The 13,515-nt window shown below is 50.7% G+C and overlaps 1 protein-coding gene across 1 annotated transcript; it reads left to right on the forward strand.

The window, feature by feature from the left end:
- Nucleotides 1–398: 398 nt before the first annotated feature.
- Nucleotides 399–9,685, forward strand: LOC147094602 (claudin-4-like). Its single transcript, XM_085974439.1, has 2 exons — nt 399–598; nt 7,801–9,685. Exon 2 carries the CDS (start codon nt 7,844–7,846, stop codon nt 8,471–8,473), a length of 630 nt encoding a protein of 209 aa, XP_085830565.1. The 5' UTR covers nt 399–598; nt 7,801–7,843; the 3' UTR covers nt 8,474–9,685.
- The last annotated feature ends 3,830 nt before the right edge of the window (nt 9,686–13,515 follow it).

Genomic DNA, 13,515 nt, shown 5'->3' on the forward strand with positions numbered 1-13,515 from the left:
TCTCTTGAGTGTATGTGGGGACTGAACCCGCAACCTCTGACTTGGCGGCGAGAGAGCGCGACTCACTGCGGCACAGCCTCAAACCTCTTTGGGACCTTTCGAGGTTTGCGAAAGGCCCTGTATAAATGGGAGTGCTTTTTTTTTCTTTAAGGGACGCTCGGATGGGGAGATGGTGTGCGGTCTTTTCTGGGTTAGGGGGGGGGGCTCACATTCTCACCTGGCCGCTTCCCTATCCTCACCCTCTCTGCTCCTGCCTCCTCCCCTCCCGTGCAATCTCTTTGCTCTGTAATAGCAACCTGATGTGGCCACACCTAACCGCTCCATGTTCATACATGCCCAGGCCTCCCCTCCCTATCCCCCTTCCCTTGCACATGAGCTCGGAGTCAGGAATGATCCAGGGAGGGGCAGGCAACAGCAACTGGAGTTTCGACCATAAAAATCAGCCAACCGACAGAGCAGAGAAGGATCCAGCGTGACTGCCGGGCAAGCGTACACAAGCCCGCAAAGCAGAATCAGAAAGCAGAACTGACCCGGAGATCGGCTGTGCAACTTCTTCTGTGCTGTTTAGTGCGTGCGGAAAGATTTCGAACCTCAACTGGTGAGTCCAGTTTTCTTTAACTTTTCACAGCGCGTTACAACAGAAAGCTGTGTAACGGGGAGAGTTTTCAAACCGCGAGTCTTATTCGGAGGGTGTGGTGGGACAGAGAGAGTGTTGTAACTGAGTGTCTTATCCTGAGGACAGAGGGAGTGTTGTAACTGAGTGTCTTATCCTGAGGACAGAGGGAGTGTTGTAACTGAGTGTCTTATCCTGAGGACAGAGGGAGTGTTGTAACTGAGTGTCTTATCCTGAGGATGGAGGGAGTGTTGTAACTGAGTGTCTTATCCTGAGGACAGAGGGAGTGTTGTAACTGAATGTCTTATCCTGAGGACAGAGGGAGTGTTGTAACTGAGTGTCTTATCCTGAGGACAGAGGGAGTGTTGTAACTGAGTGTCTTATCCTGAGGATGGAGGGAGTGTTGTAACTGAGTGTCTTATCCTGAGGACAGAGGGAGTGTTGTAACTGAGTGTCTTATCCTGAGGATGGAGGGAGTGTTGTAACTGAGTGTCTTATCCTGAGGACAGAGGGAGTGTTGTAACTGAGTGTCTTATCCTGAGGACAGAGGGAGTGTTGTAACTGAGTGTCTTATCCTGAGGACAGAGGGAGTGTTGTAACTGAGTGTCTTATCCTGAGGACAGAGGGAGTGTTGTAACTGAGTGTCTTATCCTGAGGACGGAGGGAGTGTTGTAACTGAGTGTCTTATCCTGAGGACAGAGGGAGTGTTGTAACTGAGTGTCTTATCCTGAGGACGGAGGGAGTGTTGTAACTGAATGTCTTATCCTGAGGACGGAGGGAGTGTTGTAACTGAGTGTCTTATCCTGAGGACAGAGGGAGTGTTGTAACTGAGTGTCTTATCCTGAGGACGGAGGGAGTGTTGTAACTGAGTGTCTTATCCTGAGGACAGAGGGAGTGTTGTAACTGAGTGTCTTATCCTGAGGACGGAGGGAGTGTTGTAACTGAGTGTCTTATCCTGAGGACGGAGGGAGTGTTGTAACTGAGTGTCTTATCCTGAGGACGGAGGGAGTGTTGTAACTGAGTGTCTTATCCTGAGGACGGAGGGAGTGTTGTAGCTGAGTGTCTTATCCTGAGGACAGAGGGAGTGTTGTAACTGAGTGTCTTATCCTGAGGACGGAGGGAGTGTTGTAACAGAGTGTCTTATCCTGAGGACAGAGGGAGTGTTGTCACTGAGTGTCTTATCCTGAGGACAGAGGGAGTGTTGTAACTGAGTGTCTTATCCTGAGGACAGAGGGAGTGTTGTAACTGAGTGTCTTATCCTGAGGACAGAGGGAGTGTTGTAACTGAATGTCTTATCCTGAGGACGGAGGGAGTGTTGTAACTGAGTGTCTTATCCTGAGGACGGAGGGAGTGTTGTAACTGAGTGTCTTATCCTGAGGACAGAGGGAGTGTTGTAACTGAGTGTCTTATCCTGAGGACGGAGGGAGTGTTGTAACTGAGTGTCTTATCCTGAGGACGGAGGGAGTGTTGTAGCTGAGTGTCTTATCCTGAGGACGGAGGGAGTCTTGTAACTGAGTGTCTTATCCTGAGGACGGAGGGAGTGTTGTAACTGAGTGCCTTATCCTGAGGACGGAGGGAGTGTTGTAACTGAGTGTCTTATCCTGAGGACAGAGCGAGTGTTGTAACTGAGTGTCTTATCCTGAGGACAGAGGGAGTGTTGTAACTGAGTGTCTTATCCTGAGGACGGAGGGAGTGTTGTAACTGAGTGTCTTATCCTGAGGACGGAGGGAGTGTTGTAACTGAGTGTCTTATCCTGAGGACAGAGGGAGTGTTGCAACTGAGTGTCTTATCCTGAGGACAGAGGGAGTGTTGTAACTGAGTGTCTTATCCTGAGGACAGAAGGAGTGTTGTAACTGAGTGTCTTATCCTGAGGACAGAGGGAGTGTTGTAACTGAGTGTCTTATCCTGAGGACAGAGGGAGTGTTGTAACTGAGTGTCTTATCCTGAGGACAGAGGGAGTGTTGTAACTGAGTGTCTTATCCTGAGGACAGAGGGAGTGTTGTAACTGAGTGTCTTATCCTGAGGACAGAGGGAGTGTTGTAACTGAGTGTCTTATCCTGAGGACGGAGGGAGTGTTGTAACTGAGTGTCTTATCCTGAGGACGGAGGGAGTGTTGTAACTGAGTGTCTTATCCTGAGGACGGAGGGAGTGTTGTAACTGAGTGTCTTATCCTGAGGACGGAGGGAGTGTTGTAACTGAGTGTCTTATCCTGAGGACGGACGGAGTGTTGTAACTGAGTGTCTTATCCTGAGGACGGAGGGAGTGTTGTAATTGAGTGTCTTATCCTGAGGACGGAGGGAGTGTTGTAACTGAATGTCTTATCCTGAGGACGGAGGGAGTGTTGTAACTGAGTGTCTTATCCTGAGGACGGAGGGAGTGTTGTAACAGAGTGTCTTATCCTGAGAACAGAGGGAGTGTTGTAACTGAGTGTCTTATCCTGAGGATGAGGGAGTGTTGTAACTGAGTGTCTTATCCTGAGTGTCTTATCCTGAGGATGGAGGGAGTGTTGTAACTGAGTGTCTTATCCTGAGTGTCTTATCCTGAGGATGGAGGGAGTGTTGTAACTGAGTGTCTTATCCTGAGGACGGAGGGAGTGTTGTAACTGAATGTCTTATCCTGAGGACGGAGGGAGTGTTGTAACTGAATGTCTTATCCTGAGGACGGAGGGAGTGTTGTAACTGAGTGTCTTATCCTGAGGACGGAGGGAGTGTTGTAACTGAGTGTCTTATCCTGAGGACAGAGGGAGTGTTGTAACTGAGTGTCTTATCCTGAGGACAGAGGGAGTGTTGTAACTGAGTGTCTTATCCTGAGGACGGAGGGAGTGTTGTAACTGAGTGTCTTATCCTGAGGACGGAGGGAGTGTTGTAACTGAGTGTCTTATCCTGAGGACGGAGGGAGTGTTGTAACTGAGTGTCTTATCCTGAGGACGGAGGGAGTGTTGTAACTGAGTGTCTTATCCTGAGGACGGAGGGAGTGTTGTAACTGAGTGTCTTATCCTGAGGACGGACGGAGTGTTGTAACTGAGTGTCTTATCCTGAGGACGGAGGGAGTGTTGTAACTGAGTGTCTTATCCTGAGGACGGACGGAGTGTTGTAACTGAGTGTCTTATCCTGAGGACGGAGGGAGTGTTGTAATTGAGTGTCTTATCCTGAGGACGGAGGGAGTGTTGTAACTGAATGTCTTATCCTGAGGACGGAGGGAGTGTTGTAACTGAGTGTCTTATCCTGAGGACGGAGGGAGTGTTGTAACAGAGTGTCTTATCCTGAGGACAGAGGGAGTGTTGTAACTGAGTGTCTTATCCTGAGGACAGAGGGAGTGTTGTAACTGAGTGTCTTATCCTGAGGACCGAGGGAGTGTTGTAACTGAGTGTCTTATCCTGAGGATGGAGGGAGTGTTGTAACTGTCTTCCTCTTTCCTGTTCCTTGAATTAAACTTGAACCGCTGTACAATCTCACTAGGCTTAGGGTTGAAATGTTCTTTTAGCAAAGCCATTAATTCAACAAATGATTTGTCTCCAGGCTTTTCAGGACTGAGCAGATTCTTCATCAAACTGTAGGTTTGGCCTCCCACTGAACTAAGCAGAATGGCTTTCCTTTTTCCGGCACCGTTTATTTCATTTGCTTCGAAAAAATAACCCAACACTTCACAGTATTCCTCCCAGGTTTGTGCTTGACTATCAAAAGCGGAAACCGTTCCTACCGTGGGCAGCCATGCTCTCTTCCAACTGGTAGCTAACTGCAGCTCGTGATTTTGTTGTTTAAACGTCCTGGCAGACTTCTCTTATTTATCCAGGGTCCTGTTTTACCTCGTCGCCAAATGTGATAAATCCATGTAGTGAGACAAGGACTCGAAGAGGCGCTATCGTAGAATTAGCACGAGTACTTTATTAACAAACAGAGTAACAAACATCATGCCTGCATCCTGGCATTTCACCTTTGCTCACCTTGACAGGAAGCAAACCTCTGACCTTAGCAGCAGCAGCATTGGCTACAGCACCACCTGGTGGATAACCTTAATCATAACATCCCAGATTACTATAGTGTTGTAACTGAGTGTCTTATCCTGAGGATGAGGGAGTGTTGTAACTGAGTGTCTTATCCTGAGGGTGCGGTGGGACGGAGAGAATTATTCCCACTGCGGCTTAAACGAGAGGACCGCCTGCGACATCTCGACTTTTTGCTGTCGATGCCACGTGACGTAAAAAGACTGCTGAGCCCTTGGTTTGAGAATGAAACAAGGCTTTAATCAACTGTTTCACAACCATGAGATTCTAGTTACATCACTAGTTCCTGGTTACAAAAACGTCCTGAGCAAGCTGGGCCCACGCCCGAGTATTTATACTTTCCTTGGACGGCGCCACCAGCTGGCCGCACAGTGTTATTTCCTGAGTCATTTCTCCGTGAATGATAAGACTCGTGACACCACGCTAGGTGGGACAGTAAGCTGTGAGGAGGACGCGAAGAGCCTGCAAAGGGATATCGATGGTGACTTGAATCAGTCATTCCTGAAAGAAAGACTTATGAAATAATACTGAGCGGCTGCGGGTGGCGCTGTCCAGGGAGAGTATAAATACTCGGGCACGGGCCCAGCTTGCGCAGGACATTCTTTAACAGGAACTAGTGAAGGACACAACTAGACCGCCATGTTGTAATACAGTTGATTAAAGCTTTGTTTAACACTCAGGCCAAGTGGCCAGTAGTTTTCTTACATCAGACGGGGTTAAGTGAGCGGGCGGGATGGAGTATTTTGGCAATGCGGGCTTGTTTCTGTTGCGGTTATAGGGTTGTCCGGTGAAACATAGAAACATAGAAGATAGGAGCAGGAGTAGGCCATTCAGCCCCTCAAGCCTGCTCCGCCATTCAATGAGATCATGGCTGATCATCCAAATTCAGTACCCTGTCCCTGCCTTCTCTCCTTATCCCTTGATCCCTTTAGCCTTAAGAAATATATCTAACTCCTTCTTGAATATATTTAGTGAACTGACCTCCACTGCCTTCTGTGGTAGAGAATTCCACAGGTTCACCACTCTCTGGGTGAAGAAATTCCTCCTCGTCTCTGTCCTAAATGGCTTACCCCTTATCCTTAGCCTGTGACCCCTGGTTCTGGACTCCCCCGCCATCGGGAACATCCTTCCTGCATCTAGTCTGTCCAGTCCTGTCAGAATTTTATAAGTTATAATGAGATCCCCTCTCATTCTTCTAAACTCCAGCGAGTATAAGCCCAATCGACCCAATCTCTCCTCATACGTCATTCCTGCCATCCCAGGTATCAGCCTGGTGAATCTTCGCTGAACTCCCTTATCTTGCAAAAATCCACCTATCTCCACCTTAAATGTATTTAATGACCCAGCCTCCACGGCTCTCTGGGGCAGAGAATACCACAGATTTACGACCCTCTGAGAGAAGAAATTCCTCCTCATCTCAGTTCTAAAAGGGCGACCCTTTATTCTAAAACTGTGCCCCCGCGTTCCAGATTTCCCCACGAGGGGAAACATCCTCTCTGCATCTACCTTGTCGAGCCCCCTCAGTATCTTATATGTTTCGATAAGATCACCTCTCATTCTTCTCAATTCCAATGAGTAGAGGCCCAGCCTGCTCAACCTTTCCTCATAAGTCAAACCCCTCCTCTCTGGAATTAACCGAGTGAATCGTCTCTGAACTTCCCCCAATGCAAGTATATCCTTCCTTAAATATGGAAGGAACCCCAGAGGGCGTATCTGACCGAGGAAGAAACGTGAAGATTCCGTCCTTCACACATCCACTTGCACCGCCCGGCGCCCAACTAATGTGGGATCGATTCGGGGGCAGTGTGTCCTTTGCTCACTGCACAATCTTAACAAAGGTCCATCGCTGCTGATAATTAACGTCAAGTCCGAATCCTTCGTATTCTTACAGGGCTAGCTCTCTGTGTTTCGTGTACGAGGCCACGCAAAGCCGTCTGGACGCTGACATTAACTCCAAAAATATTCAGCTTTCCCATCCTTCCGGCCAAAGGTGGATAATCGCGCGCATTATCAGACTCCCCAGCCAGGGGGAAGCAGCCTCTCAGCACCTACCCTCAAGAGCTTGACACGTTTCACTGCCATCGCCTCTTGTTTTTCTAAACTCCAGAGAACATCGGTTCAATCGGCTCGATGCCTCCTCAGGTTGGGCGACTGGGCAGATGCATGGCAGATGCAGTATAATGTGGATAAATGCCAGGTTATCGACTTTGGTGGCAAAAACAGGAAGGCAGGTTATTATCTGAACGGCAATAGATTGGGAGAAGGGGGAAGTGCAACGAGACCTGGGTGTCCTTGTGCACCAGTCGCTGAAGGTAAGCATTGCAGGTGCAGCAGGCGGTTAAGAAGGCAAATGGTATGTTGGCCTTCGTAGCGAGAGGATTCGAGTACAGGAGCAAGGATGTCTTGCTGCAGTTGTACAGGGCCTTGGTGAGACCGCACCTTGAGTATTGTGTGCAGTTTTGGTCGCCTTACCTGAGGAAGGATGTTCTTGCCATGGAGGGAGTGTAGTGAAGATTCACCAGACTGATACCTGGGATGGCAGGAATGACGTATGAGGACAGATTGGGTCGATTGGGCTTGTACTCGCTGGAGTTTAGAAGAATGAGAGGGGATCTCATTGAAACTTATAAAATTCTAACAGGACTAGACAGACTAGATGCAGGAAGGATGTTCCCGATGGTCGGGGAGTCCAGAACCAGGGGTCACAGTCTAAGGATAAGGGGTAAGCCATTTAGGACAGAGATGAGGAGGAATTTCTTCACCCAGAGAGTGGTGAACCTGTGGAATTCTCTGCCACAGAGGGCGGTGGAGGCCAATTCATTAAATATATTCAAGAAGGAGTTGGATATATTTCTTAAGGCTAAAGGGATCGAGGGATATGGGGAGAAAGCAGGGACAGGGTACTGAACTTGGATGATCAGCCATGATCGCATTGAAGGGCGGAGCAGGCTTGAGGGGCCGAATGGCCTACTCCTGCTCCTATCTTCTATGTTATCAAAAACTTAAGTCAAAACTGCTTTTGATTATCCTCGCAGCTACATTTTGAACAAGCCGTAGCTTTTTAGTTACCCAGGAGAAATTATGGGTGATATTATTTGGTCAATGGCGACACTTGAAGTTATACATATATGATTCTCGTCTACTAAATATCCTTACGTACAACGTCTTGTTCCTTGTCATGCAGATACCGCTGACGTCCGTTAATTCACGTTCGCCATCAGGACACCATGGCTTCGGGTGGACTGCAGGCCCTCGGGATCGCGCTGGGCGTCCTGGGGCTGATGGCCGCCATCATCTGCTGCGCGGTGCCTAAGTGGAACCAGAGCTCCTTCACGGGCGCCAGCATCGTGACCGCCCAGACCTTCCAGGACGGCATCTGGATGTCGTGCGTGACGCAGAGCACCGGTCAGCAGCAGTGCAAAGTCTACGACTCGATCCTGGCCCTCTCCCAGGAGCTGCAAGCCGCCCGGGCCCTCACCGTGGTGGCCATCACCCTGGCCGTGCTGGGCCTGCTGCTGGCGCTGCCGGGCGCCAACTTCACCACCTGCCTCGGCAGCGAGGGGGTGAAGGGCAAGGTGGCCACTCTGGCCGGTGGCACGCTGGTCCTGGCCGGCTTGCTGCTGCTGGTGCCCGTCAGCTGGTCGGCCCACGTCACCATCGCCCGCTTCCACGACCCCGCGGTAGTGGACAAGCGGGAGATCGGGGTCTGCGTCTGGGTGGGCTGGGCCGCCTCGGGCGTGCTGCTGCTGGGCGGGGCCCTGCTGTGCTGCTCCTGGCCACGAGGGGACGGCGGAGGCTCCGGCTATGCGGCCAAGTACATCAACAACCCGTCCGCCCCCTCCAGGACCCACGTTTGACCTCCGACCTCCGCCAGGGATCCCGTCAATGCTTCAGGTGCCTGCATTTCCTCCTTCGATTCCCAACCCCCCTCCCCTCCGCCAACCCCGCCAATGACTTGAGGAATTCAATGAGATCATGGCTGATCATCCAAATTCAGTACCCTGTCCCTGCTTTCTCCCCATATCCCTTGATCCCTTTAGCCTTAAGAAATATATCCAACTCCTTCTTGAATATATTTAATGAATTGGCCTCTACTGCCTTATGTGGTAGAGAATTCCACAGGTTCACCACTCTCTGGGTGAAGAAATTCCTCCTCATCTCTGTCCTAAATGGCTTACCCCTTATCCTTAGACTGTGACCCCTGGTTCTGGACTACCCCGCCATCGGGAACATCCTTCCTGCATCTAGTCTGTCCAGTCCTGTTAGAATTTTATAAGTTTCAATGAGATCCCCTCTCATTCTTCTAAACTCCAGCGAGTATAAGCCCAATTGACCCAATCTCTCCTCATATGTCATTCCTGCCATCCCAGGTATCAGCCTGGTGAATCTTCGCTGCACTTCCTCCATGGCAAGAACATCCTTCCTCAGATAAGGTGTGGTCTCACCAAGGCCCTGTACAACTGCAGCAAGACATCCTTGTTCCTGTACTCGAATCCTCTCGCTACGAAGGCCAACATACCATTTGCCTTCTTAACCACCTGCTGCACCTGCATGTTTACCTTCAGCGACTGGTGCACAAGGACACCCAGGTCTCGTTGCACTTCCCCTTCTCCCAATCTATTGCTGTTCAGATAATAATCTGCCTTCCTGTTTTTGCCACCAAAGTGGATAACATTGCATTTATCCACATTATACTGCATCTGCCATGCATCTGCCCAATCACCCAACCTGTCCAAATCATACTGGAGTTTCTCGGCATCCTCCTCACAGGAATTTGTACTGCGGGACAGAGACAACGCCCGTGGGGACCCGTACCCTGGGGAAAGACAATGCCCCTGGCGAACCCGTACCCCGGGGAGATGAATTCACAAGAGGACGGGCAGATAATTGAAGATAATGTTTTTAATGGATTGATTCCTGCTTTGTTAAACTGTCATGTTTCAGCGCGGTGTTCGGGAAAGCTTAGTAGCGACTGGTTGGAGTGTTGTACCTCTTCTGAAAAATGTAATGCTCAGGGCATGATCTTCTTATGATTTGTAAAAGAAATTAAAATATTTCATGTTTTAATCCACAAACTGTATGGCCTAGAAATTAGGTATGGCCCCGCCAGCTCAGTTGCGCCCAAAAGTTTGCGCAGCGCCCGGAGCCCGTTGCGCCCGCCAGAAATTCACTTTTAGCGCCCCAAGTCGGAACCGGGCGCTGTTCCAGGGTGTGCTCGCCTCCGCTTGGGGCGCTGACAGTGAATTTCAGCGCTCCAGCTGCCGCTGCGCCACCCGATGCGGTGCGGCAGGCTGGGGTACTGCAGGCTTCCTCCTTCTCTTGAGGAGGAGCTGCCTGCAGCCGTGAGATCGCCGCTGGATTCTGCCGGCAAATGAGCCCGGCACCACGGAGAAGTGCCGGGCTCGCGGGAATCAGCCACCAATGCCGCGGTGGGGTGGGGGGGGTGGTGTAGGAGGCCGGGGAGGGAGGTGCGGGCAGGCGGCCGCCGAAAAAGCGGCCGGCCGCACCTCCACCTTTATGCGCCCCACTAAGGCTGCAGTAAGGCCCTGGTCTCCGGATGTTAGTAGCAGCCGCTGCGGAAGAGGCGGCTGCAACTGAATATGGGCGTCGGGCCGGCATCGGGGCGGAACCGGGGCGCTGCGCACACCGATGACGTCATCGGTGCCGGCGCAGCGCTACCGGCTACCGCCGCCATTAACGCTGCACTCAATTTCCGCGCTACCAACCCCGCCGGCGCAGAAGACCTCTTTAGGCGCTAAGTGGGCGCAAGGCCCACTGAATTTCTAGGCCTATGTCCCACACTCTCAGAACGAGTGAGAATAGCAGAGAGGGAGAGAGTCAAACAGAAACCTCGTGATGGCGAGATTCCCTGATAAGTGTAGCTTCAACACTCAAGAAGCTCGACACCATCCAGGACAAAGCAGCCCGCTTGATCGGCACCCCATCCACCACCTTAAACATTCACTCCCTCCACCACCGGCGCACCGTGTCTGCAGTGTGGATCATCTCTTCTCTTAGGCAGTCCCTCGGAACCGAGGATGAATTGCTTCCATATTAAACATAGAAACAGGAGCAGGAGTAGGCCATTCGGCCCCTCGAGCCTGCTCCGCCATTCAATGAGATCATGGCCGATCATCCAAATTCAGTACCCTGTCCCTGCCCTCTCCCCATATCCCTTGATCCCTTTAGCCTTAAGAAATATATCTAACTCCTTCTTGAATATATTTAATGAATTGGCCTCAACTGCCTTCTGTGGTAGAGAATTCCACAGGTTCACCACTCTCTGGGTGAAGAAATTCCTCCTCATCTCTGTCCTAAATGGCTTACCCCTTATCCTTAGACTGTGACCCCTGGTTCTGGACTCCCCCGCCATCGGGAACATCCTTCCTGCATCTAGTCTGTCTAGTCCTGTTAGCATTTTATAAGTTTCAATGAGATCCCCTCTCATTCTTCTAAACTCCAGCGAGTACAAGCCCAATCGACCCAATCTGTCCTCATACTTCATTCCTGCCATCCCAGGTATCAGTCTGGTGAATCTTCGCTGCACTTCCTCCATGGCAAGAACATCCTTCCTCAGATAAGGCGACCAAAACTGCACACAATACTCAAGGTGCGGTCTCACCAAGGCCCTGTACAACTGTACAATTAAGAATGAGTTCTCGGGTGACTGATGAGTCCAATGTGGGACCTACAGTCTCTGTCACAGGTGGGGCAGACGGTGGTTGAAGGGGTGGGTGGGGTGCTTGGGTTGACGTGCGCTCCTTCCGCTGTTTGCGCTTGGCTTCTGCTTGCTCCCAGCGAAGAGACTCGAGGTGTTCAGTGCTTCTACTCCACTTTGTGCGGACTTGGGCCAGGGATTCCCAGGTGACGGTGGGGATGTTACACTTTTTCCAAGGAGGCTTGGAGGGTGTCCTTGAAGCGTTTCCTCTGCCCACCTGGGGCTCTCTTGTCGTGTCGGAGCTCCGAGTAGAGCGCTTGTTTTAGGAGTCTCGTATCGGGCTACAAGATGCACTGCAGCAACTCGCCAAGACTTCTTTGGTAGCACCTCCCAAAGCCGCGACCTCTTCCACCTAGAAGGACAAGGGCAGCAGGCGCATGGGAACACCACCACCTCCAAGTTCCCCTCAAAGTCACACACACCATCCTGACTTGGAAATATATCGGCAATCCTTCATCATCGCTGGGTCAAAATCCTGGAACTCCCTCCCTAACAGCACTGTGGGAGCACCGTCACCATACGGACTGCAGCGGTTCAAGAAGGCGGCTCGCCACCACCTTCTCGAGGGCAACTAGAGATGGGCAATAAATGCTCCTGTGTCCAGCGACGCCCACATCCCGGGAATGAATTTAAAAAAAAGAGATACTAGGGACAGGTGAGCAAAAGCTTGATCAAAGAGGTGGGCGTTAAGGAGCGTCTTAAAGGAGGAGAGAGAGGCGGAGAGGTTTAGGGAGGGAATTCCAGAGCTCGGGGCCCAGGCGGCTGAAGGCACGGCCATCAATGGTGGAGCGATGGAAATCAGGGGGATGCGCAAGAGGCCAGAATTGGAGGAGCGCAGAGATCTGGGAGAGTTGTAGGGCTGGAGGAGGTTACAGAGATAGGGAGGGTTGTAGCGGCTGGCGGAGGGTACAGAGATAGGGAGGGTTGTAGGGGCTGGAGGAGGTTACAGAGATAGGGAGGGTTGTAGGGGCTGGTGGAGGTTACAGAGATAGGGAGGGTTGTAGAGGCTGGAGGAGGTTACAGAGATAGGGAGTGCTGTAGGGGCTGGAGCAGGTTACAGAGATAGGGAGGTGTGTAGGGGCTGGAGGAGGTTACAGAGATAGGGAGGGTGGTAGGGGGCTGGAGGAGGTTACAGAGATAGGGAGGGTGGTAGGGGCTGGAGGAGGTTACAGAGATAGGGAGGGTTGTAGGGCTGGAGGAGGTTACTGTTAAGTATGTGTATTGTATTGAACAATTAACACAAAGACTTAAACGTATAACTCAAACAGGTCTTTACTGGTTGGAGGTAGGGACTGCACGTAGGTCTTTACTTCATGCCCACAGGCGGGAACTGAGGGGAGATCAGTACCCACAGTACTATTTATACCCCTATGGCCAGGAGTGGTACTGCGTATCACTACGCCCTACAAGTAGTGCAGTCCTGTCCATAGGTTCAAAGTAGCACACATATTACATACACAACATTCCTCCCTTCTTAGCTTTACAGTCATCTCCCCATTTAACATAACGTAATAACATATATACATATATAACTTCAGGTTTACATAACAGAATAACATAGATACATAGATAACTTCATGTCAAAACAGATCACAGATTCAGTCTCTGCGGAAAACAGTTCACAGATTCAATCTCTGTGGTGTAGTCGGTTCACGTTGCTGGAGTGACTCATTCAATAGTCCTTCCATGGATTTAACAGTTTGAACTTCCGAACTGAATTGGCTCCGTTCGGAGGGACCACGTGTGTGATCTGGTAGAGGTAATAATGGTTCAGATGGGTCATCTTCTGTTTCGACTTTTCCTTTTCTGCTTCTTGGAGACTCTCTGGGCTCCACTGTCAGCTGCCAGCTGCATGCGCAGTTCCTCCTTCTCTTCCTCCTTTTTCCGTAGTAGAGCCACCTTCTCCCGATGTTCCGTAGACTTTCGGTGCTCCTCCATGATTTCTGTATGGTGGGAGTCGAAGTTACAAGTTGGGCAGGACAGGACATAGTAATATTCGGTGTCGTCCTGATCTAGGCCAGCGAGAGGGTCTTCTATTTCCTCCATACCCAGCTGGGCGTTAGCCAGCTTTTGTTCCAAGTCCAGACATCTTTCCTGAAGAGACTTCTTCATGCGTACCTCTTCATCCAGCTTTTTCTGGGCTTTCAGCAAGTCGTTTACTAATGACCTCATTTGAGATTT

Source organism: Somniosus microcephalus, unplaced genomic scaffold (genome assembly GCF_052327205.1).
Source record: "Somniosus microcephalus isolate GS21.2 unplaced genomic scaffold, FLI_Smic_1.0 unresolved_chr1, whole genome shotgun sequence".
NCBI lineage: Eukaryota > Metazoa > Chordata > Chondrichthyes > Squaliformes > Somniosidae > Somniosus > Somniosus microcephalus.